General features: G+C 43.3%; 2 protein-coding genes across 2 annotated transcripts; one reads left to right on the top strand and one right to left on the bottom strand.

Moving 5' to 3' along the window:
- Positions 1-4291: 4291 nt before the first annotated feature.
- LOC115295928 (HLA class II histocompatibility antigen, DP beta 1 chain-like) lies at positions 4292-14806 on the bottom strand. The gene is made up of 5 exons (XM_029944264.1): positions 14665-14806; positions 7501-7770; positions 6286-6567; positions 5646-5756; positions 4292-4648 (listed from the first exon to the last, which is right to left on the bottom strand). Exons 1-5 carry the CDS (start codon positions 14762-14764, stop codon positions 4635-4637), a joined length of 777 nt encoding a protein of 258 aa, XP_029800124.1. The 5' UTR covers positions 14765-14806; the 3' UTR covers positions 4292-4634.
- A 2369-nt stretch (positions 14807-17175) lies between these two features.
- LOC115295213 (HLA class II histocompatibility antigen, DP alpha 1 chain) lies at positions 17176-25390 on the top strand. Its single transcript, XM_029943157.1, has 5 exons — positions 17176-17275; positions 19886-20131; positions 20510-20791; positions 21011-21157; positions 25098-25390. The coding sequence occupies exons 1-5, from the start codon at positions 17176-17178 to the stop codon at positions 25154-25156; spliced, it is 834 nt and encodes a 277-aa protein (XP_029799017.1). The 3' UTR covers positions 25157-25390.
- The last annotated feature ends 1922 nt before the right edge of the window (positions 25391-27312 follow it).

The following is a 27312-nucleotide window of genomic DNA, read 5'->3' as shown; positions in this document are numbered from 1 at the left end:
TCTTTATATTCAGTTATGTAAAAATGTGATTAGGGTTTGTTTAGTGACAGAGCAATGATTAGCATACTTTCACAGCTGCTGGTAAAGGCATAGCCAAAGCACAGAAGCGCTGGAGCTGCCAAAGCATCTACATTTGGCCACATTTATTTTGTTTTTTGTATGCCTAACTTTTTCTCTAACTTTTTTGTTAAAGATGTTGGAGTATTCCCAAATTGACAAATTCCCTCACTTCTTGCTCCAAGTGTAGATTCCACTGTTGTCCACTAGGTGGCGATGGGATCCTATTTAATATTCTTGAGCTTTGAAGACTTTAAAATTCAGATCCTTGCAATGGGTAATCTGGCTTTTTCCTCAAAAAACTTAGAACATTACTCATTAGGATTAAAAATACCTTACCAAGTCTCTGTCATACGTAGTGACATGGAAAACTGGAAATGTGCAGTGACTGAACAGCTGTCTCATTGAGTGCCAGACGCTAGAAGCCTCTTGCTTCTACCTGCTACCAGTGGGTTCTTCATTTTTTCCCTCCTAATTTAATTGTAGAAAGATAGAATGTCTGTGATTTTTTTCTTCTTCTTTTACAAATATTTTTAATGTTTATTTATTTTTGAGAGAGAGAGAAATAGAGAAAACAGGGGGAAGGCAGAGAGAGGGCGACCAAAGTGGGTTTTGTGCTGACTACAGAGCCTGACGTGGTGCTTGAACCCATGAGCCATGAGATCATGACCTGAGCCAAAGTCAGATGCTTAACTGACTGAGCCACCCAGGCGCCCCTGTCTGTGATTTTCAAACTAAGAAGGACCTTTCCCCTCTCCCTGCTTTGAGTCCTCATTCATTTGATGCAAGAAAGAACCCTTAAACTCAGAAGAACGGTTTCAAATAAAGCATCAGTGTAGACTAAGAAGAGAAAAAAAGAGGAAAGGACAGAAGTACTAACTAGTTTACTTGTTATAAAAAATTACCTATTCTGTTTCCACATAACAATCCTCTACCCTCAAGAGAGCAAGCTTCAGAACCCTACTCAAGGGTTAGAATTCTGAGTTAACGCACAGCTTTATGCCTGTCCTCTGATGATACCATGTTAGGGGAAATTGTTGGCCAAACAGAAAATCAGGGAGACCTCCTTCTCCTTGTCAAACCCTAAATTAATGCATTGGTGCTGCTTTCTAAGCAGAGGGTAGGCTAAGTCCCTTTTAATTATGATTCAAGATAACATACAGATATATGTAAGTATATGTATATATATATTTGCAACTGAAACACTGCTCATATTTATTAAAAAGCCAAAACATAATGCATCTGTAGGGATCTAAAAGATCCTATTAAACTAGCTATTAGGCATTATAAATGCTGGCTTATCAGTCCTCTGCTGACAAGGTTTGTTTGTTCATTTCTTATCAAAATCCCAGGGGCACCTGGGTGGCTCAGTAAGTTGAGCCTCTGACTTCAGTTCAGGTCATGATCTTATGGTTCATGAGTATGAATCGTGGTTCATGAGTTCAAGCCCTGAGTCAGGCTCTTTGCTGTGAGTGCAGAGCCTGCTTCAGATCCTCTGTCTCCCTCTCTCTCTGCTCCTCCCTGGCTTGCATGCGTGCACGCTCTCAAAAATAAACATTAAAAAAAATCCCAAATAGCGATGTCTCTCCCTTTTAGGCAGGTGCAGACAATGAGAGTCTCATTCAGAATCGAACTCCTTGGATGTGAAGTTCTCTGGGTTTCCTCCCTCTGTTTTCCAAGATGACCGACAGTGGATATACTGAATTACAACTTCACGTTCTCGTCTGGGACTGTGAGTCGAGAGACACTGTCTGCTAGAAATACCACAGGCTAGAAGGCACGGGTGGTTTCTCATGGCAGTGAAAACAAGACCCAAAACCTTTAGAGAACAGGATACTTTCATCTGCATCCTTTGTTTGACCTTCAGCTTTCCGAAAGCTGTTAAATCCAGGGACCCTTGCGTGGCTCAGTAGTGGAGCGTGTGCCTGTTGATCTCGGGGTCATGAGTTCAGGCCGCACGTTGGGCACAGGGATTACTATGTAAAAACTGCTTAAATGCTAATGGGATTTGTAAAACATTTGTAATAATAATTTCACATCATAATAACAAGAATGAAAACTAATCATATGAATTCGGCTCCTTGTCTTCTGCAGTAAGCCATGTTTCCAGGAAACTAGGACTGAAGGGGGATTTCTGTTATCTGTGTCCGTCTTTCTTTGATGAAAAGGGATACTCGCGCTACTTTGAAAATTGTCAGCAAAACGGATGGCTTGTCCCTGTGCAGAAAAGCAGTAACACAGTAGACCCACCTACCCTCCTTTGGAAGGTCTGCTTACAAGGTTGGCCTCTGCCTGGCATCTGGGAATGTGGATTTTGAAAGGGTTCCCACCATTCCTAGACCTGTTAAGAATATGCCTAAATTGTGTCTAAACTGTATAAAAATATGGTTTATGCTGAACACCTGTTTTCCTTCTGCGAGTCTGGAATTTTGGAATGTGCTAGGCAGAGGGTGCCTCCACGACCAGGCCCCAGTAAAAATCCCGAGTGCCGAGCGCTGAGCTTTCCTGGCAGACAGAGTTCCACACGTGTGGTCACAGCTCATGGCTTCAGGAAGTAAGTGCGTCCTGTGGCTCCGGTGGGAGAGGACTTTTGGAAGCTTGCACCTGGTTTTTTTGGGTTTTGTCCCATGTGCCTTTTCCCTTGACTGTCTTTGCTTTGTAAACTTAGACTGTAATAAATCACAGTCATGAGTACAATTATATGAGTCCTCCTAGTGAATCACCTAATCTGGGTGGTCTCGGAGACCCCCGAAATGGATCCTTATTTGATCACAAGATAGCTATCTTGTGATAATTAAGATCACCAGAAACTGACGTCATAGTTTGTGATGATATTTGATCAAACTGCGGACACCTGGCTGGCTCAGTAGGTTGAGCATCCGACTTTGGCTCAGGTCATGCTCTTGCGGTTTGTGAGTTGAAGCCCCGCTTTGGGCTCTGGGCTGACAGCTTGGAGCCTTGAGCCTGCTTTCGATTCTGTGTCTCCCTCTTTCTGCCTCTCCCCCCACACACACTGTCAATCTCTCTCAAAAATAAATAAACATTAAAAAAAAACAAAAACCCGGGGTGCCTGGGTGGCTCAGTCGGTTAAGCCTCCGACTTCGGCTCAGGTCAGATCTCACGTTCGTGGGTTTGAGCCCCGTGTCAGGCTCTGTGCTGATGGCTGGCTCAGAGCCTGGAGCCTGCTTCCGGTTCCGTGTCCTTCTCTCTCTGCCCCTTCCCCTCTCATGCTCTGTCTCTCTCTGTATCAAAAATAAATAAAAAACATTAAAAAAAATTAAAAAAAAACAACAACAACCCTGGTTTTACATTGTCACATGCCAGGTAAGTTAAGAAAGATAAATTCTTTAAGCTTGGTTAAGTCCTTGTTGTTTTTGAAAAGTGATACTAATCTATGAATATTACAGGAATTAGAGGTTTACTGATGACTATTATATAAAATTTGGGCTTAGGTGGCACACCATGCCATGAAATGACTGACGCTAATATGATTATCTGTCTTGGTCTCAAACATTAACTAAAAAGACTTACAAAAATCACAATAAGCTCTATTCCATAAAGCAGGCCTATGTCTGAAAAACGTGGTATGCACATATCTTTGACCCTTTTGAAACTAGAGATGTACTTCCTACAGCATGACTCAGAGGGAAAGGAGTTTAGGGTGACCTGATAAACATGGAGTCATGGGATGGGGGAAGTCTGTTTCTCTAAGTTGATGTGAATAATATACAAACATATAAGAACATACTATACCTGTTATTTACCATTCTGATCTTATGTTGATTTTTACACTTGGAAAGCATATTCTTTAAAAAATTTTTTTAATGTTTATTTTTGAAAGAGAGAGACAGAGCATGAGTGGAGGAGGGGCAGAGAGAGACACACACAGAATCCAAAGTGGCTCCAGAGTCCATGCCATCAGCACAGAGTCCCATACGGGGCTCGACCCCATGAACTGTAAGACCATGACCTGAGCTGAAGTTGGATGCCTAATCAACTGAGCCACCCAGGCGCCCCACTGGGAGGTGTACTTAATGGCTGACATGCTTTATCAGTCCTGCATGAATGGCAGTGGCGAAATCTAGGCTCAGTGTCTGTTCCATCTGGGATTTCTAGGAATAATGGTTCCACCCCCCAACTGGTAAAAATGCAGAGTGAATGTGGTCATCTACAATGAAGTAAAGCGAATTTTAGGAGGTCCTCTATCAGTTGGCCTCTTATTGAAGAAGGAGAATTGATCACCATCAAGAAGTTTATTTCTCCACGCCCGGGTAAGACAACAATGACCTGTCCAGTGATCACCAGACCCTTCAACCATAAACATGACCATCTCCTTCTTCTCAAAAAGAAAGAAAAACAATACCAGATTCAGATGATTTATGTTCCTCAGGAAATGTCCCTCAATTGACTAGAAAAACTTGAGAAAGAGTAAGTACATTGAATTAAAATGCAGACACTCAGAAACTGGGCGTCAGGTGGCACAACTTAGCCGTAATATCCTTTTTGAAAAGTGGGAGGTTGCTGGACACCAGGAGTATCAGGACTGCTTGTTCCAAGTCTGTGTGTGGTATTTGAGATCAGTTCATGAGTCCTGTGAAGAAGAAGAAGAATTTAAGGGGTGCCTGGGTGGCTCAGCTGGTCGAGCATCCAATTTTTGATTTCTGCTCAGGCAATGATCTCACAGCTCATGAGTTCGAGTCCCATGGCAGGCTCTGCGCTGATGGTGTGGAGCCTGCTTGGGATTCTTTCTCCTTCTCTCTCTGCCCCACCCCCATTGTGCTCACGCTCTTCCAAAAATAAATAAATAAACTTAAAAAGAAGAAGAAGAAGAATATAAAACAACCTAAGCTCAAAGACTACATTCCCTTTCCCTCAGGAGTCCCAGGCGAGAAAAATATCATAGAGAGTGGCTGAGTGTTGGCCTAAGAAAAACAGAAGAGTTTCTGGAGTTTCCTTCAGCAATGGGGCAAAGTCATGCTCTGTGGCCACACCCACCTACAGATGAAAATGGGACCAAGAGTTGGGGGCAGTGTGACTCAGCTTGAGAAAAAGGAGCAGCCTCTGAGGTTTCTCCTCATCCTCAGGGCACTGCCTGTGAGCTGTCCTAAATGCAGCATCCTCATTGAATGCTCCCAAACTTATGTTGCAATGAAATGAATTCCATCCCAAGAAGGAAGAAGGGAGCAGAAATACCACCTGTTGGCTGAAGTCCCTGTTATCCTAAAATGAAAGTAAGAGGAAGCTGAATTTAGTCATTGAGAGAGTAAAGAGCAACAACACGTTAGAAAATTATCCAAACGTTTGCACCGTGATCCCCACGTCACTGGGAATGAAGGCAGGACGCACTGTGTGGTGTGAGTCCGCCCCGGGCTTCAGAGAGCGCCCTGCAGCATGGGGTAACCAGCGGCTCTGGTATCTTAAGGGGTCAGATTCAGTCTAGCCATCTTCCTCCCTACAGGCTGTCTTTGCCTTAACAGAATCTGATTTCAGTGGCCTCTTTTCCTGTGTTGTTTTATTTTTCATCACTAAAGAATAGGAGAGTGAGATAGTGGAAAGACAGTAGCAACCACTTTCCAGAAGTTTCTTACCTCGCTGGCTTCTAAAACGGAGAATGAAGCTCACTCCGATGGCCATGAGCCCTAGCACGAAGCCTCCCACTCCAGCCAGCATCTTGCTCCGGGCAGAATCAGACTGTGCCTCTGGAGAGAACAGAACCCAGGGTCAGTCTCACCTTCATCCGCCACAACCCCAAAGCCCTGTCTGATGCCTGGACCCCGATCTAATCCACTGCGGAGAGAAAAGGAAGAGGGTAAGGCCGAGCTTGGAGCCACTGTGGAGAAGGAGCAGATGTGGAAAACACTCTAAAGTTCTGGGCCTCAGAGTGGTGACTTCCACAAGGGGCAAATGCTAGTTTTATTCAGCCCATTAAGTCCAAGCTGACGGGACTGAACGGAGACTGAAGAGAGAGGCAGTTCCCATGTCTGAGAGTCAGTCATGAATGCAATTGCCTTTCTCAGTTTCTGCTTTGACAAGAAGAGATTCTTTAGACCCGCCCAGGGCAGAACAAATGTGTACTCAAATCACCTGACCTTCACTGCTCCGGCAGTGGTTAGTTTGGTGAGGAACAATACAGTGGGGGTGTTGTGTGACTGCAGTGCGCAGTGACACAAGACAGAAGGAACAGACCTCAGAACCTGGAGTCCAGGGGGCCATCAGGGAGCTACTCACTCCACTCCACGGTGACAGGGCCGTCCAGGCTGGGGTGTTCCACCTGACAGGTGTAGACATCTCCCTGTTGGGGGGTCATTTCCAGCATCACCAGGATCTGGAAAGTCCAGTCTCCATTATGGATCGGGTTCGTGGATAAAATCCCAGCTGTCTCCTCCTGTCCATTCAGGAACCAGCGGACTTGAATGTGGCCGGGATAGAAATCCGACACGTGGCAAACAAGCAGGTTGTGGTGTCGCAGGTGCCCCTTTTTGGAGGGGGAGACGGTCACGTGAGGCTGGACTGGGAGGGGACAAGAATCTTGTTGTGACAGCTGAGACCCCCAAAGCGGTGCATTTAGCGATTTTTTTTTTACCAAAATGATTTCTCTTATGTTAAAAATGAATCATATCTATTAAGATATTTAGAGGCCAAAAATGGAGAACATAGTAGGAAAAACAGAATGGAACCTTCAGCTGTTCTAAGAATGACCTTGTCATACCCAATAAAGAAAGAGTGAAGAACAGGAGAGGGTCAAAGTTGGTGCTAACGCTTTTCACTGGAAAGGTAAGAGACAGTAACTAACATTCTTAGAGCAGAAAGGTTGAAGAGGCTATGCCTTGAATTTACATATTTTCATCTTGTTCCAAAGGATGCATAATCTTGCCAAATATTTATCTGGAATCAGGATATATTCAGTCAATAGATTTCCTTTGATCTTGTAGTCTGATATTTTCATTTAAAAAATTTTTATGTTTTTTATTTGTTTTTGAGATACAGAGAGAGACAGTCTGAGCAGGGGAGGGCCAGAGAGAGAGGGAGACACAGAATCGGAAGACAGGCTCCAGGCTCTGAGCTGTCAGTACAGAGCCTGATGCGAGGCTCAAACCCACGAACCGGGAGATCATGACCTGAGCCGAAGCCGGATGCTTAACCGACTGAGCCACCCAGGCGCCCCTGATATTTTCATTTAAAAAAAAAAAGGATGGCAAAATGAAGTAGCTTAATCTATATGTGTCCTGGCCTCTTCTCCCAGGAAAAAAGTGTGTAGCAAGATCCACAAACCCAGTGTTTTTCACTCTTTCATGTTTGATTAGCAGGGAGTCTGGCCCTTTCCTCGCTGATCTTGGCCCCTCCGCACCAGGATGGCCTCCGAGACTGGGTGGGGGCCTCCCCCCTCCTCTGCTGCCCAAGCCTACCCGTCCCAGGGTCGTCACCTGCCCACTCGCCCCTCACCTCTGCGCTGCAGCGTGAACCCCTCGTCCAGCTCGAAGTTGTGCTTGCACACCGTGTCCACCGCGCTCCGTCTCAGAGCCAGGAACTCCTTCTGGATGTTCCAGTTCTTGGCAGTTAGGAGGCCCAGCTCGGACACCGCCACAAACACCCCCGCGGCACTGTTGCTGTCGAACTGGACGTACAGCTCTCTGTTGTAGATATATTGCTCCAGGAAGCGGTGCGTCCCGTTGGACTCGTAGCAAGTACTCCGCCTCTGGTAGAGGTAAAGCTCTAGGAGGAGTAGATTATGAGGTTACTATCAGAATGGGTAGGAGAATACGATAATGAATAGGGGGGTGAGGAAGGGCTTCTTAAGCAAATTTGAATCACAAGGCAAAAATCGAATGAAAGGAATTACATTAAATTTCAATACTTCAGTTAAGCAAAGGGCACCACTAAGAAGTTACTAGGTAGGGAACAGTAGTGTCCTGATGTCTACTCCTGACATCGGATTCATATCTAAAATACATAAGCAACTCCTAAAACACATGCAAGATAAAGGACCGTGATAGAGAAGTGGGAAAGGAGTGCGATGGGGATATATAGGAGAGGAAACTTGCAAAGCAGACTCTGGCTCTTCAGTGGAAAGAAAATCGAAAATTCAGAAGGAAATGAGACTGAAATATATCAGACTCAGAACAATTAGAGAGCTGGATACTTCCACGCTGATGCCTGGGAGTATGAAGAAAGCTCACTTCTTGCTTGGTGGAGTGTTGCTGCCTCAGATGGTCAGAATAGCACTCGGGACACTGGGTCAAGTTGAAGAGATGTATGTCATAAAACCCAACACTCCCACAACTTGTTAGACATCAAAAATGTTCACAGAGGTCCATAAAAGGACAGCTAGGGGCTGCTGCTGGCTGTGACAGCATTTGTGAAACTGATGAGTTGGCAGAAATCAGTCGATGTGATCATCCCTGGGACAGCGAATACCTAAACTGTTGTCGATGTGCACGTGGAATATTATGCAACCCTTAGAAGAAACCAAATAATCGTGCTCTTCACTCCTATGGCAGATCTTATTGTAATTATGCTGAATGACAGAAAAAGAAAACAATATACTTTATAACGTCATGTAAGAAAGTTAAAAATATAGGCACATGAGAAATACATATTTTGGAAGAATGCATAGGAACAAAAACTATGTAGGAAACCCATTAGAATGGGTGGGTGTGGGGTGCCTGGGTGGCTCAGTTGCTTAAGTATCTGAGTCTGTAGTTCAGCTCACGTCATGATCTCATGGTCATGAGTTAGAGCCCCATGTGGGGATCTGCACTAACAGCTCAGAGCCTCTTGGGATTCTCTCTCTCCTTTGCTCTCTGTCCCTCCCCCACTCATGCTTGCTCTCTTTCTCTCTCAAAATAAATATAAATAAACTTAAAAAAATGGGTGCATTCTCTGTATGTTTTAGAATCTTATCACAGTGATCACATTAGAGACACTCAGAACAGTGCGATTTCCCTCCCCCCCCCCTTATCCTGTGCTGTTCTTTATACTTGAACATTTTAAAGCAAGTTACTCTTTTGTTTAGATCTGTATACAGCATCTAACCTTAGCCTTTAGTAAATACTATGAATCAGAGAATGAGCAGATAATTGATTTTGTTTTTTACAAAGTGTTTCCAGCTTTATTGCCATATATTTGATAATAAAAAATCATATCAAGGCGCCTGGGTGGCTCAGTCAGTTGAATGTTGGTTGATTTCAGCTCAGGCCAAGATCCCAAGATTGTGGGATCAAGCACCACACTGTGCTCCATGCTGGGCGTGGAGCTTGCTTGGGATTCTCTCTCTCTCTCTCTCTCTCTCTCTCTCTCTCTCTCTCTCTCTCTCTCAATCCTCCTCCCTCCCTCCCCTGCTCGTGCATGCTCTCTCTCTAAAATAAAAATTTAAAAACCATGTATATTTAAGGTATAAAACTCAATGGCCTTTACACACGTGCACATTTTGAAATAATCACAAGCCAAATGGCATATTCACAATCTCAAACAGTTACTAATTGCCTTTTTTTTCTTTATTTGTAGTGAAAACACCCCAAATCTACCTTCTTAAATTTCAAGTACACAATGCAATATTGTCAACTCTGTAGTTGCACAGTCACAGTCACACTGCTGTACATAGTTCTCTAGAACTTATTCATCTTGCGTAACTGCAACAGTACTCCTTGAAAACTATCTCCCCATTTTTCACCCGTCCCTGGTAATCATTTCTACGAATGTGACTATTTTAGATTTCACATACAAGTAAGATCACGCAGTATTTGTCTTTCTACATTCGACCTGTTTCATTGAATGTAATGTCCTACAGCTTCATCCATGTTGTTCCAAATGTATGGATTTCCTTCTAGCTAAAGGCTGAAGAGTATTTGTTGTGGATATATACCACATTTTCTTTATTCATTCATCTGTCTGTGGATATTTAAGTTGTGTCCATATATTGGCTATGTGAATAACGCTGAAATGAACATGGAAGTCAGATATAGCTTCAAAATCCAGATTTCATCTCTTTTGTATATATATATCCAGAAGTGGGATCATTGGATCTTGGATCATATGGTAGTTTTAATTTTACTTATTATTATTATTATTATTATTATTATTATTTTAAGAGAGAGAGTAAGCAGGAGAGAGGGGCAGGGGGAGAGAGAGAGAGAGAGAGAGAGAGAGAGAGTCTTAAGCAGGCTCCACACTCAGCAGACCCTGGGATCATGACCTGAGCTGAAATCAAGAGTTGGACATTCAACCAACTGGGCCACCCAGGCGCCCCTATTTTTATTTTTGAGGAACTTCCATACTGTTTCCATAATGGCTGCTCCAACTTACGTCTCCACCAGCAGCGTGTAGGATTCTCTTTGCTCCACATCCTAGAATCATTAATCTTTTTCCATATTTTGATACTAGCCATTCTAACAGGTGTGAGATGGTATCTTATTGTGGTTTTGATATGCATTTCCTTGATAATTAGTAAAGTTGAATACCTTTTTGTATTCATGTTGGCCAACTGTATGTCTTCTCTGGAGAAATGTCTATTCAGGTCCTTTGCTGGTTTTTTAATCAGGTTTTTTTCCCCCTACGGAGTTACATGAGTTCTTGTATTATGAAGATAAATTTAGTAAATTGCTTGCTAGTTTAATGCAATTTTAATGTCTGTTTTTGCTTGTTGTCTGTGCTTTTGATGTCATATCCAAAAAATCATCTCTCAGACCAATGTCAAGAAGGCTTTCCTCTATGTTTTCTTCTAGGAGTTTTATAATCTCAGATTTTGCATTTAAGTCTTTAATAATTTTTGAGTTGATTTTTATATATGGGGTGAGATAAGTATCCTATTTTATTAGTCTGCATGTGGATATCCAGTTTCTCAGCATCGTTTATTGAAGACTATCTTTTCCCCGTTGTATGTTCTTGGCATTCTTGTTGAGTATAAGTTGACTGTAGATGTGGATTTATTTCTGGGCTATTATGTTCCACTGCTCTATATGTCTGTATTTATGTCAGTAGCATACTGGTTTTTTTAAAGTTTATTTATTTTGAGAGAAAGAACAAGGGAGGGGCAGAGACAGAGGGAGAGAGAATTCTAAATTCTAATAGCACAGTGCCTGACATGGTGCTCGAACCCACAAACTCTAAGATCATGACCTGAGCCCAAACCAAGAGTTGGATGCTTAACCCACTGAGCCATGCAGATGCCCTTCTTTTGAGGATCTTGAATATATATTCATTATGGATATTGGCCTTCAGTGTTCTTTTCTTGTATTGTCTTTGTCTGGTTTTGTTATCAGGGTAATGCTGGCCAGCAAAGAATTGATTATACTTTACTGGCTGCCTGGAATCTAATTGGGAGTCCGCGATTGTCTGTTAAAAGAGTCTTTAAATTGCAGCTTCTCTATGTGACTTAAAATGTATCATAAACAGAAACTCCTGAATGAATTTGTGGCACAGCTTCCCAGACCACAGAAATGAGGGCAATGCTGCACAGTGGCAGAAGTAAAGGATGTTTGAAGAGCATGTCAACACGAGGCTTACTGAATCAGTTCAGGGTTGAGCTCGGGGAGCCCAGCTCCAGAGGAAGTTCCACCTGCTGCTCAGGACCCGCTCCAGGTGGCTGTCAAGGGGCCTAAACAGGCCCTCCTAAGAGTCAAAGGAGGATGTGAGAGGGTCGGCCATCGTCTCTGTCACTGCAGAGATGACTAGAGTTGACTTGGGTGGTCTTGTCAGAGTCCTTGTCCTTCCTCAGGGCTCCATGTGCCCCGATTTGAAGTTGCTCAACTGGTTGCTCAGGCAGGGCGGCGAGGAGTGGCCTGAGGGCTGGGCGCTTCGTTTCTCTCAGATCTCCTGAGCCTGTCTTCTCGCTCAGTGCTCCGCCCCCAGCCTCTGAGCCCCTGGCCCCATCCAGTTTGGAGTCTGTGATACTTATCTTCTCCTGCCCTGCCTGCTGTACCCTCCCACATCGAACTCCATTTCCTGTTCCACTAAGAGGTTTCCCCACTTGGTTTTCAATCAAGACACAGTTCTGTTAGTTCTCAATAACTAGCTCTTTTTAAAAGCAATTGACTTAAAATTTTTTTGATGTAATCCCAATAGTTTATTTTTGCTTTTATTTCCCTTGTCTCAAGGGACTTCTATAGAAAAAGGTGGCTATGACTGTTAGTAGGAATGCAAACTGGAGCAGCCACTGTGGAAAACAGTATGGAGGGTCCTCAAAAAATTAAAAACAGAAATAGAAAAAATTAAAAATAGAAATAAGAATCTAGTAACTGCACTACTGGCTATTTACCTGAAGAATATGAAAACGCTAATTCAAAAGGATATGTGCACCCCTGTGTTTAATGCAGAATTATTTAAAATAGCCAAATTATGTAAGCAGTCCAAGTGTCCATCGATAGATGAATGGATAGAGAAGATGTATAGATACAGTAGAATGTTATTCAGACATAAAAAAGAATGAAATCCTGCTATTTGCAGCAAGATGGGTGGAGCTAGAGAGTATAATGCTAAGTGAATAAGTCAGTCAGAGAAAGACAAATACCATGTGATTTCAGTCATATGTGGAATTTAAGAAGCAAAACAAATAAACACAGGGGGAAAAAAAAAACCTAGAGCATAGAGTCTGGCCCTGGTCACTGGAGGCTAGAGCCCCTCCCCATGTCAGGCTGTGACAGCGCAGGTTACGTGGAGACAGAGAGAAATGAAGGGCAGAGCATGGTTTGTTCAGAATGACTCAAAAGGAGCTGCCTTTTGAAGCATGACATTGATACTTGAAAAGGGGCTTTTATTAGCTTAATACTGAGAGTTTTCTTTACACTCTTCTTTCACTTGGGAAAGGGAGATAGAAGAAGTGGGGTAAACAAAAGCTTAGGGATGTCTGGGTGGCTCAGTCGGTTAAGTGTCTGACTTCAGCTCAGGTCATGATCTCACGGTTCGTGGGTTCGAGCCCCGCGTCAGGCTCTGTGCTGACAGCTGGCTCAGAGCCTGGAGGCTGCTTCGGATTTTTTGTCTCCCTCTCTCTCTGACCCTCCGCTGCTCGTGTTGGCTCTCTCTCTCTCAAAAATAAATAAAAAACATTAAAAAAAACCCCACAAAAGCTTAAATCCCCAGGTGCCTTCTGCTGCCCAGGGTGTGATAGGCCGGAGTCCCAGGGTCTACATGCCAGGGGCGAGAATGCCATGAACAGAGGATGTTTCAAGCGGCTCTTAGAGCTACTGTTTCATCCATCAGTTGGATGCTTCCTTTTTCCACAATTTTCTTCATGACCCAACAGTCACTAGTATTTTCTCAACAGTTTCAGTGTCACCCAGGCCTTGTTAAGCCAGCTTCTCCCCCTTTTTCTCTTTTTATTTCTGCTCTGTTAGAAATTGAAAAAATCCCAAGGAGTTGGAAGCATAAGAAGGAAATGGAGGAATGTGCCCAGCCCATTGGTTCCAAGTTTCCTGGACTCCACGTTTCACCCAACAATGGGTTCCTCAGCATCAAACTTCGCAGAGAGCTCTGGTCTACCCGCCCCTACCCCCAGGTGTCTCTTTCGCGGGGCAGGGAGACTCCATTCCTTCCTCTTACATCTGGACTCACTGGCTTCTCCACCGCCCCCGCCCCTCCCACCACCCATCACTCTCTGTTCACTCCAGAGCAGACCCCAGCCCCGGATCTGCGAAGTACTCACATCAACGTCCGCCACTACCACTACCCCCCCATCCCCACCGAAACGGCGATGCCTCTTCTCTCCTGTCCTGCGGGACGCTGTCCCCTCTCACCAGCTACTGCCACAGCCCTCCAGCTGTCAGGACTCTAGCTTCTTCGCTTCTTCCCTCATGTGCAAGCATACGTGCGTGGCTGGGCTGCTCTGTCCAACTCTCTGCCCATCCGAGTCATAGATGTGTGAAATTTTCTCTTCCCTCTATCTGAGAAATGGGTATGTTGGGATGGAGTCTGAGGAGATGGATTTGGGAGTTTCAGACACTACTACACCTGGAAATTGAGGAAAGAGCCCCACAGTACCTGATCCTTAGGAGGAAGTGAGGCTGGCCTTATGGATGGGGATGAAGAGGCTGAGAAATTAACATAAACAAATTCACCCTTCTGTCACACATGGTCTTCTTGGTGGGGACTCAAAACTAGAAGAGGCCATCTCCTGTTTCTCATTTCTTCTCTGGCCCTGTCCCGATCTGCCCTGATCCGACTCCTGATGTGAGGGACAGCGCAACTGGTGTCCTGCTGGCCTTAACCACGGCTTGTGCTCGCCCCTCCTCTGTTGCGCTGGCCGTCACTGACCATGGAATGGGGGCTCCTGCCTGGTTCTGCAGAAGGGGTGCCTACCTGGAGCACTGAGTCTACAGAGAGATCTTCGGATCTGGACAATGCAAATTAACCATAACTTCCTGATCTTTGATGTTGAAATGACATTTTGATGACCCGTCTGTGAGAAACTTGTCCCTTCAAATCACTCCAGACTGCCAGGTACCACTGTTCCCATCATACGCACAACTTGATTTTCTTCTCTCTCTGGTGAGACTAGCAGCCCCTGCACGATATCAGAGCCCAAAGCCTTTCTCACGGAGGGGACCCACATGGAAGCCCCCCAAGACCATTTATTTCCCTAGGCAGGTTCTCCAAGAACAGGAGCTCTGCACTTACCTGGGGTGTCTCTGCTCTGAACCAAAGGGGAGCTCAGCACCACCAAGGACATCATGAGAGCTGCGGTCTCTGGGGCCCCAGTGATCCTCAGGACCGCCATCCCGGCGCCTGGGAACGGACGGGCCGAGAGGCCTGCAGTCAGAGCAGCTCTCACTCAATGGGCGTCACTCCTAAAATATAGAGAGCGTGGCAAGCCTTCTGTGGTCCCTGAGTGTGACCAGAATCTGAAAAGGGAACCAATAAGCAGGAATTGTCACTCACCAGACAGAAGTTTGGGGTAGAGCACATGATTCTTTACGGTGTAAGATTCACTGAAGACAGGATAAGGAGAGTCTCACTTTGAGCCACTGGCTGAGTCATAAGGCTTGATTATTTCATATATTTTCCTCCTTAGGAACATCGTCCCCCCTCCATGGGGAACACCACTCCCTATTTAAAATAAAAAATCAAATCATCCTCTTAATGATATTGTTTTGAAATACGTCATTGAAGTTGATCTTGTATTTTTTATAGATAGTAACTTTTGTGAATGGATAACTTTTCTTCAAAACTGCATGTTGATTCTTAGTATCATACAGGAATTTATTTGTTATCAAATGATATTATATTTACCATTTTATGCCTTGATAATTTTTAGGTATACCTTTGATAATTTTTTAAAATGTTTTATTTATTTATGCTACAGAGAGAGACTGAGCATGAGAGGGGGAGGAGCAGAGAGAGGGAGACAGAATTGGAAGCAGGTTCCAGGCCCTGAGCTGTCAACACAGAGCTGGCATGGGGCTCGAACCCACAAACGTGAGATCGTGACCTGAGCCAAAGTTGGAGGCTTGACTGACTGAGCCACCCAGGCACCCCGTGCCTTTGATAATTTTAGAGGAATTCTTCGATGTTTCCAGGCAGACAAGCAGAAAGCAAAAAATACTTAATTGTTTCATTTCTAATTGTTACTCTTTTATTTCTTCTTCGTATAGAATGTTGTGATATACTGCACCTTTATTTAAATGTTACTGTTACTTACATTTTCCCTAATCATTTCACATTAAGTCTAATGGTACATCTTTCTCTGATATGCTGTTTTCTTACAGAGGGGTTTGGAACCACACTAAAGGAGAGTGGATCTACAGAAAGTTACTCTGGTGTTTATTGTTAAAATTACAGAGTTTATATTAGTGGATAATATAATGCATTGTATTTGATAAAGAATCTCATGTGTTCTGAACCAGTCCTGCATTATAATAATTAACATTTCTTGATTCCTGACTATGTGCGAGACTTTGTTTTAAGAGATTCACAAATCCTGAGTATTACATCCCAATTAGACTTCACCATAAACCAATGACATAATAATTTCCATTCTACATTAGAAGAAATAAGTCACAGCAGGTTTTAAAAAAAGGCAGGAAGTAGCAGAAAGGGGCTTTCTAAACATGTGCCTGGCCATTTTGCTATAATGCATCAGGAACAATTTCCTAATAGAAAACTTAAATAATTTATCTGCTTTTATTCAGTTCATCAATACTTGTTTAAGTACTTAATACATTTGTTGGAAATTATATTTGTTTTGTCATTGTCTTTTTAGGCTGTGTGCTCTGAGGGAGTGTATTTCAGGAACTATCTGTATTGGTTGTTGGGGTTATTTGGTGTTTAAACGTTACCAAAATATATACATATGTTGGACTGAGGAAAAAAGAGGATGGTCTTTGATAACTTCATTGGTCTATTCAAAGCTCTCAGATTTATAAGTTTCTAAAGCATTTTATATGGGTGCTTCCATGTCACCCTCACAGAATTCCTGATACACAGTGCTACCATCTCCATTTCAAAATGAAGAAACTGTGGCCTGGAAAGGCCAAGTAATTTGTTTAAAGTGGTACAGTTACTTCCATGCTTTATCTGATATTATAACGCAGAGACCCTTAGTCAACCCCCTTTCTACTTCTAAGATCCACAGATCCGCTCAGAGGAGAAAACACACACCACAAACTTTGGGTGACTTCTTGTCCAGCTCCCAGGACTAATTCTGAGTTCTGGGATGGACAGGCTAACCCTCTAGATAGTTAACTTGTACTGTCCCAGAACATGTCCATGCAAGGGGATGGTGTTCACCCTGGAGGGAGCTTTATGTAGGACCCAAGCCCAATGTGGGGCTTGAACTCACAGCCCTTAGATTAAGAGGAGCATGCTGTATTGACTGAGCCATCCAGGCAAAGAGGAAGATGGTTATGATGCCTCTTTTCTAGTTTTCTTTCTCTTATTCCCAAATCCCACATAGGTTGGGACTTTCTGGGCTCCCTTGGTCCTGACGGCTCTCCCACTTCCTCTCCCGGTGGTTCTCTCATTTTCTTTCCCAGTCAGAGATGCCCCTTCTGCATGTTTTGGTTGAGCTGTTTCACCTCCACCCTTTCTTACTCAACAGGATAGGGGAAATAAGTTCTGGATTCAGAGCCCCACCTTGCCCTGCACTGCCTCATTTTCTCCTCACTGTCTGGCTCACAACGGTCACTGCAGATGCACCTTAAAGACATAAGGAGCCAGACCCAAGCCATGATCCTGCGAGTCATCTCCCTGGCTGCCCTTCTGAGCTTCCATGGAACTGGGGCCATCCGGGGTGAGTGCTCTGGTGGGCCAGATATGGTGTAGACTATAAGGAGATTTGTAGCCCAAAGGTGCTGTTTTCTCTCCTGGTTTTCTTCCTTCTTCTTCCTCTTGTATGAGGTCTTTTGTTTTTTTTCTTTCTGACTACAGTAAGAACCACTGACCAAATGCCAACTCTCATTTCATTTTCACAACAGCTTTTACAGGAGTGCATTTATTATTCTCATTCTGGAAATGAAAAGGCTGAGATATAGAGATGTCCCATGAGCTCCATGTCATGGCGTGAAGAATCTCTCTCTCTGTCTTAAATTTCAGAGGTAAACTTCTTGAAGTTGGAGTCTGCACTGCCTGCTTTGGACTTTCCCCTGCTTCTCTCAGTCCTCTGCCCACTGTGTTCTCCCTTTGGTCTCCTCACATCGTTGACGCTGCTCTCAGTGGGGCCATTAGTAGTCTCCCTACAACCCAAACCAGTGGTCACTTCTCCGTGTGTATCCGTGTGTCACTAGTAGTATTTGCAGTGTAACCACTTCCTCCTTCCTGGAATTTTTCTCTTGTTCTTTGTCTTGAAGAGCACACTTTCTGCTTGTTTTCTTCCTACTCATTAGTCCTCTCCTTTACAGCCTATTTTTAAAAACATTTATTTAAGTGATCTCTACAACCCCTCACAACCTCGAGATCAAGAGTCGCACGCTCTTTCAACTGAGCCAGCCAGGTGCCCCCAGTCTCTTTTTTGAATGCCCATATTTGCCAGGATGCATGACCACACACTCTGACCCTGCCATGATGACTTTGTACACATCCTGGGTGGCCCAATCCAAGCTATAACTTCACCTACTATGAGGACTCCTAGGTCTATGTCACTAGCCCAGTCTAGCCTGAGATCCATCCATTTTTCAACTGCCCTCAAATCAACTCCATTTGGTCACCCAGAAATTTAAACTCATTTAAAGAGTTTATCTTCAAATTGATTGCTGAAGAGTCCTACTGGTCTTGCTTACAAATGAACTTCTTCCAAGCCATCATCCTTATACTATATAGTATATAGTTATAGTTCAAATATAAAACTGATTGTGTTACTCTCTTAAGACCCTTCAATCGTTTTCCAGGGGCTCTGGATCAAATTCAAACACCTGCAATTATCATACAGGGCAGATCCCAATGAAGGCTCTCGACACCCTCTGAGCTATAGTCATATTCAAGGACTCACAGTCCTCCAAGAAGTCCCATGCCTCTCTGTTCCTATGTCTCCTGCTAGAGACCCCACTTCTCTGTGTCTCTGCTTTGCTAACCTCACATTAAGACCACCTTTAGGAAGCCTTACTTCAGTCTCATTTTAATGCTCTCCATTTGCTCCCAAGCAGCACTTTTATATACTCTGTGATAACACATAGTGATGACCGCATATGTACTAATTGTCTTTGTCTCTCTCATTTGTTGGATCTTGCACAGCTTAAAGACAAGGACCATGTCTTCTGAGTTATAGCCTTAGTGCCTAGAAAGTGAAGGTTCACAATAAAGGCCTTTTCGACGGAATGAAAGTGAACATCTGTAAGGGTATAATTTGCTTCACAATTCAGTGGATCCTGTCGCTAGAATCATCTAAGGAGAGGATTAGTTCTTCTCATGTTGGAGCTGGATGGCGAATATTTGAATCTTTGATTCAGGAGTTAGACCAGTGAGCCCCGGAGTGTCACTTCCTCCTAATTCCTTTTTTTTTCTCAGCCTCAAACTGCTTCATTTTTATTGTTTTACTGTAATACTAATATATATATTTTTGTTGTCAATCTTTTGCTCCTTCTTAAACATCAGGTAAAACTAAGATGTTATCCCATAGGTGTTTCAAATGCAACAACTTTTATTTCCAGTGGAAACTACCCTTAAAAACATGAAGTCAACAAGAAAATTTGTGAATGTTGTGTGAATGATAATACTTGAAAATTTAACATGCTTTAAATAAAAGTGTTGCAGACAAAATTACATGATCTACCATTTTTATTCTAGAGCTAAAAAAAAGTAACTAAAAGTCTGTAAGCAGCACCAAGATTCTGGACATCTTTTCATTTCCTTCACAATTTAAAAAACTTTCCACTCTGGAAGGTTTTTATTCCACTCTCCCCTCTCTCCCACCCCACTCTAGGACTTTATCATTACCTTTATATGTCTGTTCCTGCAAGGATTCTGAGATGTCCTGGGTGTGGGTGGAGAGGATGATTCAATCTTCCTTCTCCCAGGAATCCTGCTACCTTGGGCTTGTTATTTAACTTCTATGGGTAGGTCCCTAATATACAAAAAAATGCATTACATGGGCAAAGTTGCAAAGAATAAGTTGAATGCATAGTAAGTCCTCCATAAATATTACCTTATTATTGTGTTCAGAGTCATAATTCCTGTACTGGAGTGATAGATGCTTAAATTTGGGGGAATAAAGGGAAACAACCTGAATTTTCAGTAAGTCATTTCTCTCATTGTTTCTTGCCATTTCTTTTCTTTAAGTTTGCATTTCTCATTTTCTGTGTTCTTCATTCATGTTATTACTATTTCCTTATCTCCTTGCTTCCTGTGTTCTGTTTACTTTCTTACATAGTCACCTGTTCTCCAATCTCGCTTCTTCCTCTTTGTGCAGTGGGCCACGTGTCAACATATGTCGACTTTGTCCAGACACACAGACCCTCTGGGGAGTACATGTTTGAGTTTGATGGGGATGAGCAGTTCTATGTGGACCTGGATAAGAAGGAGACCGTCTGGCATCTGCCAGAGTTTATTCATGCCTTCAACTTTGATGCGTGGAGGGGTATTGCCGACATTGTCATGGCAAAGAAGAACTTGAACATCCTGATCCAACGGTCCAACCACACCAGGGCCACAAATGGTACTGCTTGCTCTTGCTTATTTCTCTACTGATCAACTGCAGGGATGGGAGAGCCCATAGGCTGCACAGAGAATGGGAGACCTAGATGTCCACTCATGAATGAATCTCTCCCCGTGAGTGAGCAATATTTGGCTTACAAAGCTGGGTGCTTATGTCATCAAAGGAGACATTTTCTTCTTATTTGAGAAAAATGTTGGGTTGAGGGAGGCCAGTCAGGAGTATGGGAAGCTATGACTTTGACCTGAAAGACTGTGCGGGGGGCAAAGGGTCAGCCTGAGGGAGGTGGCTCCTAACAGGGAGAATATAGGTGCTGCGGTCGTGGGGTCCTTTGAGATTCAGCCAAAGACAGCAGATTCACCAAGTCCTGTCCCTTCTCAGAGCCACCCGAGGTGGCCGTGTTTCCCAAGGAGCCTGTGGAGCTTGGACAGCCCAACACCCTCATCTGCCATGTGGACAAATTCTTCCCGCCTGTGCTCAATGTCACATGGCTGCACAATGGGCAGACAGTCACCAAAGGTATAGCTGAGAGCATCTTCCTGCCCAGCACAAAATTTAGGTTCCACAAGTTCCACTACTTGACCTTCATTCCTACGGCCGAAGACGTCTATGACTGCAAGGTGGAGCACTGGGGACTGGACCAGCCTCTCCTTCAGCACTGGGGTAAGGAGCCCCCTCCCTCTGCCAGCACTGTGCTGACACCATCTTAATTTCCAGGATCCACCTTTCCACAGCACCTGCTTTCCTTAATCCCATGTGTTTTATTGCCACTTTGTCCAAATTTCACGGGTGTTTCATTGTTTCTAATTATTCATACCCCCAAACCTGTGGCCAGCTTCTGCTCTCTGCACTTTCTAATTCCATTTTCCCTTTGTGTCCCAGAGGCCCAGGAGCCAATCGAGATGCCTGAGACAATGGAGACTGTGGTCTGTGCCCTGGGCCTGGTGGTGGGCGTGGCAGGCATCATCACTGGAACCATAATGCTGAAGACCAGGCGGCTCGACAGCGTCCCTGGGTGCAGAGGTCCCGGTGAGTCATGCCAGAGCCATGGGTACTAGGGACACAGTGCAAAAGAGGAGCCAACATGGTATGGGCAGTGGGAGGGAAGGAAAAACACTTCAACAGGGGTTCCTTGAGAACTTTGCATTTCAGAATCACTGACCTCGATTAAAACAATACGATGATGAAGCATATCAGCTGAGTTGCTTACTATTTACTAAGTTCTATTCTATAAGCTTCTTATGTTTTCACTTATGTTTGGAAGTTGGTACCATTATTTCTCCATCATATAGAGTGGGAAGCAGACATGAGGAGGGTGAAGGAATCTGTCCAAGGTCACACAGGTTGAAAGGTACAGAGTCTGGATTTGAACTTGGGCATTGGGGTTCCAGAGGCTCAGTCTTATGCAATATGTAGATTATATCATTGACAGCCATTTTATCTCTCCCTTACAATCTTCAGAGCCTTGATTTTCTTCTGTTGTCATAATGGTGTCTAGAACATTCAATACTATGTTAAACATTTGTAATAATAAACATCCTACCTTTTTCCAAATCTCAAAGGGAATGCATTTTATTTCTCCATAGATATATTTGCTATAGATTTTTGGTTTATAATCCTTGCTATGTGGTAAAATTGATCAAATTCTGTTTGCGCAATTATTGAGTTGAATGCCTTTGAAATTAACATGAATGTTCTTTTGACTTTTTGGGTCATATTATAGATTTTCTGACATTGAAACTTCACTGCATTCCTAGATGTTTTGTGTGGTCTCAGCCTACTAATATAAAGTAATGATGGTGATCAGCTAGGAATGCCTAGGGTCACTCGCCTTGGTCCCTACTACTCGGTCCCCACAGACTTTCCCCCAACAGGAGCCAATGGTGTGGCTCAACTGGCCCTTGTGGTTCTTATGACTGCAAGACACTCCTCAGCAACAATTAGCAGGGAACTTTGAAAAAAAAAAACCCCACCAAGATTTATTAATTTATTACCCATAAGTCCTGGAAAGCACTTGGCATGCCCAGAGCCACACAGTGAGGTTTGGAGGGAGAGACCTGGGGATCTGCCATTACTTGGGGTGAGGAAGGGGTGCCTCTGATTTCACAAGGTCAGTCTTTATTGGTGAATTTAAAACATAAAAGCTGGAATTAAAGTACAGGAAGGGAAAAGCAGGGTCACTCAAGTGGTCCATTATCTAGGTCACCTAGGGCTTTCTAAAAGGGGAACTTAAGGGCAGGGACCACTTGGCTCTTTATCTAGTTGACATGAATGCCTTGACAATCAAAAGCTTAATGTCTGGCACTTACATTAAAATAAAAAATAAAATAATCTAATGGTCAGACACTTGACACTATCTTTCGATAAATCTTATTTGATCAAAATGAATCATGCCTCTAATACACTGTTGGATTCGGGACATGGCTGACATTAATCCATAATTGTCTTCTCGTGTACTACTCCTAGCTGCTCTGAAAATAAAGATGCACCAGCCTGAGAAAATGATTTGGAAAGGTTTTGCTCCTTTCTGTGTTCTAGAACAACATGTATAAGAGAGGAGTGATTTGTTTCTGAAATGCCCCAGCTGGCACATTAGGACAGGGCAGCTGGGAAGGTATTCTTTGCTTCCCAAGCCCATCTTTGAAGCTCATTACTCTATTTTCAGGTTTCTATTGCTTCCTGTGGTTTTGATCTTTGTGTCTTTCTAGACTTGTAGCCATCTAATCTAAATTTTCAGGTTTATTGGAATAGAGTTGATCATAACAAGCCTTTTTCATTTAAAAATGTGTATATATAGTTGTTTCTCCTTTTCATTGTGAATCTCCTACATTTTCATTAATGGTGCTGCCAGATGGCTCGATCAGCTTTTTTAAAGGTCCAAACCTTTAAAGGTTTGATTCTTTCAGTTGAATCAAACTTTGATTTTGTTTATCTTCCCTGTTTTTTATTTTCTAGCTCACTGAATTTTACCCTTGTCTATATCATTTACATTTTTTCTTTTGCTGTTTTTCTACTTTTCTCTTCTCATAATGGAAATGATTAGCACATTTGTTTTTAGGTTTCCTTTCTGATAACTTTTGTTTCAAAGCTAGACATTTTATCCTAGGCACTACCATTTAAAAAAAACTTTTTAAAGTATTTATTTATTCTAGAGAGAGAGAGACAGACATACATACAGCTTGAGCAGGGGAGGCAGAGAGAGAGAGAGCACACAGAATCTGAAACAGGCTTCAGGCTCTGAACTGTCAGCACAGAGCCTGACTCAGGGTTCGAACTCACAGACTGTGAGATCATGACCTGAGCCAAAGTTGGACACTTAACTGACTGAGCCATCCAAGTGCCTCTGCTCTTGTTCTTCTATAAGTGCAACTGCTCTCTCTGCAATTGTTGAGAATTTTCTTTTGTCTTTGAAATTCTTACAGTTTCCTTATAATGTATCTAGATATGTGTTTTTTAAAAAGAGATGTGTTTTTTGAAAATCTATTTGTCATCAATACACCATGTCAAAGTGATTTCATCTTTCTATAAAGTCTAGAAATCTTCTATTCAGAAATTTCATCTCTCTTTAGTATTTTACCCACTTCTAGATGTCTAATTATTCAGATGCCAGAATGGTAGTTCCTATCCTCCATGTCTCATAGCTTTTATTTTATATTTCTTATTGTTTAATCTTTCATATTGTGCTTGAGAGCATCCCTCTGTTGGGCCTCTTCTTTGTTAATTATTCTCCAGTTGCAGACATGACACTAGTTGTTTCATCTAAATATTCTTTATTCCAACCATTCTTAAAACTCAGGATTTCTGATTGATCATTGGTTTCTTGTTTTTGCCTCAAATTACCAATATTCTCCTTTACATCTCTTTTTAAACACTTTTCTTGTGAACTGGCAGACATACGTAAGAAATACACAATCCAGTAAGTCACAGCCAATGATTATCAAGTACACCCATGTAACTAGTACCTAGGTTAAGAAATAGAACATTGCCAACACCCCAGATGCCCTCTTTAGGTCAGTAGGTAATTTGTAAACCTTTTAGGAGCTGGAAGCTCCTGTTACTCACAAGGCCTAGCATAGTTGGTTGTACAAAGTAGGTCCTCAATACAGGTGTCTGGTATGTGACTAATATTTATTTAATGTGTACTTATTGAATACTTTGCTACCTCCAAAGATTCCAACTCTTTTGAAATTAGACGTAGCCATGCGATTTGCTTTGGATAACAAAATGTGAGAAGTGACATGTTATTTCCGGGAGGGATCATTAAGAGCCAGTGTATGATCCACTAGGGTCCTTCACTCTGGGGACTTATGGGGGCAGGTGTCGAAGAAGGTCTCTTAGCCCATCTCCCTGAGTAACTATAATTAGCAGAGCTACCCTGATGGCACACTGGACATGTAGCATGAGTGAAAACTAGACACCCTGTGATATGTACATCAGCACCTCCTATCTTATTTTGATTCCATAAAATGTAAGAAAGTGTTCAGAGAGATTTCAAAGAAGCAGAATGGCAGGAAGGTTAGAAGAATAGTTCATCACCTAGGTCAAGAGAGCAGAAGTTTCAGGAAGGAGGAAGTAGCTATGATGTTAGATGTTTATAATCTGGCATCTAGAGTAAGTATCCACTGAGACAGTATTGAAGGGTTATTGGCGCCCCTTTAAAGAGCAGCTTCACATGCCGTGCCCAACTCTTACCTCGTTCAACTTTCATCATCTCCTTGCCAGGCCTCAGTGTCTCAGGAGTGTCAGAGAACGTGGGCTGTGGAGAGCTGGAGAGAGAGAAATGACATCTCCTCAGGGTGTCCTTTGACTTCTCACTTGTCCCCATCTGGGGGCTGCAACATCTGCTGGGAAGACCACCGTCTCCTGAGAGGCTGATGAAAAAAAGAAAATGAAAGAAGCAGGAGTAAAGGGACGGGGAATTCAATGCTAAACCAGGAGTCCTAACCCCACTATGTTTGTTCTATTGCAGGTGACATTTATGTCGCAGAAGAGGACATAGGGGAGTCCCCATCATCAGATCTATTTTAAAGCTCCTGTGCCTATGAATCTCTGTGTTCCTCAGCACCAATGATGGATGTCCCCAAACACCCCTCCAATTCCTGCCTGTCTGTGATTCTGCTCACACGTAGCACCTGCAAAGTCCTGCTGTACAGAAAGTACTCAGTAAATGTTGGAATTTGATGTATGGTGACAATTTGGTTCCCATGTAATAGTCTATAGGCCCTATAGATTCCTCCCTATAGAGCATCTTTTCAGAGTAATCCCAAGGACCAATAAATACTTGTGTGTGCTAGACATCTCTGGTACCTTCTTTATGACTCTAGGGCTTCCCCTGGTCTCTATATCTTCAATAGCCTAGGAGCACATATCTTGGATCTGTAATATGGATGTAGTTACTGCAGTTTCTGAGCCTGTGAGGTCTAGAGAATGTATTTCCCTAGCCTATAGCATGGGGCAGAGGGCACAATATGGTTGGTGTCACTGTGGGGCTGATATACCCTGAACTATTCCTCTCCTGTCCACCCACTGCTAACCTCCATTGATCACCTCCTTTTATTTCACCCAGGATTCTGACCACTTCTGGACTTTGACTTTCAGCACTCCTGTCTTCCTCTAGGCATAAGAAAAGACTCATCTTCCAGTAGACACACTGTTTTGCAGGAGTTTCCCATTATAAAGTTGTTAAGCCTTTTGTGACTCAATGTCTTCTTTTATACCAAGTCACACTTGGTATAAAGCCTTCTGATACACGTGCCCTTCTGACACACCTGCACCTTCCTGCCAGGCTTTACTTTATTTCCCCCTAAATTTTTTCAGCGGCATCTGCAAACACCTTTACAGATCCCAGTATGTTAGCCAGTTTATTGATGTCTGAATCTCAATTGTCAATTAAGGTCACGTTGCCTACTGGGTCCTTGGGGCTGGAGCAAAATATGGGACTATGGATGTATGTGTTTCAGTTGGGGAATTTTAACTTAATCTCCTTCACCATTCTATTCTTGGTGGTGAATTGGAACTAGAAATTCAGAGGTGCTATGAGGATTTGATACAGAAACCTAGAAGTTATAATATTAAATTATGCATAAGGGGCAGCTTAAGGAGGATGCCACTTCCTGCTTCTCGCTTCCCCTCTGGCCCTATTCTCTGTGCTGGATGTGGGAGCTCTGGACGGGGTGGGGGCAGATGGCGACGGGGGAGACAGTCTGCTGTAGCATGTGTCCTATGAGCCTTAACCAAGGCTTGTCCTCATCACCCTCCTCTGCTACTCTGGGTATTACTGGCCATGGGATGAGGGTTCCTGCAAGGTTCTGTGGAAGGGGCCTCTTCCTGGAGCACTGATTCTACAGAGCAGTCTTAAGATCTTGAACAGTGCAGACTAACCATAATATCCCCTTTCTGATCTTTGATGGATGGTGAAATATCATTTTGATGAGTCCTTTGTGAGAAATTTGTCCCTTCAACATCTCTCCAGACCACCAGGTATCATAGATGCCTGCCCTGATCTCCTCCTCTCTCTGGTGAAATTAGCAGCCATTGCACAATGTCAGAGCCCCGAAGCCTTTCTCACGGAGTGGACCCATGAGGCATGTTCCCCAAGAACAGCAGCTCTGCACTTACTTGGGGTGTCTCTGCTCTGAACCAAAGGGGAGCTCAGCACCACCAAGGACATCATGAGAGCTGCCGTCTCCGGAGCCCCAGAGATCCTCAGGACCGCCATCCCGGCTCCTGGGAAAGGACAGAGCCGAGAGGCCTGCAGTCAGAGCAGCTCTCACTCAGTAAGTCTCACTCCTAAAATATATTAATATTTAATATATTATTAACATGTTAATATACCATATACTATATTAAAACATTAGGATGATGAGCCTGGCCAACCTTCTATATCCCCTGGCTGTAGTCAAATTCTGAAAAAGGAACCAATAAGTAGGAATTATCACTCACCAGACAGAAGTTTGGGGTAAAGTACATGATTCTTTATGGTGTAAGATTCACTGAAGACAGTATAAGGAGAGAGATTATCATTTTGAGCAACTGGCTAAGTCATAAGACTTGATTATTTTATATATTTTCCTCCTAGGAACAGATCCCAAGAAATGTCACTCCCCCACCATGGTGAGCACCATCCCCCTTGCACGGATGTGTTTTGGGATGGAGCAAGTCCTAAGCAGTGAGTTGAAGATCTA

Source organism: Suricata suricatta, chromosome 7, assembly GCF_006229205.1.
Source record: "Suricata suricatta isolate VVHF042 chromosome 7, meerkat_22Aug2017_6uvM2_HiC, whole genome shotgun sequence".
Taxonomy (NCBI): domain Eukaryota; kingdom Metazoa; phylum Chordata; class Mammalia; order Carnivora; family Herpestidae; genus Suricata; species Suricata suricatta.
This window is presented reverse-complemented; position numbering and strand designations above follow the sequence as displayed.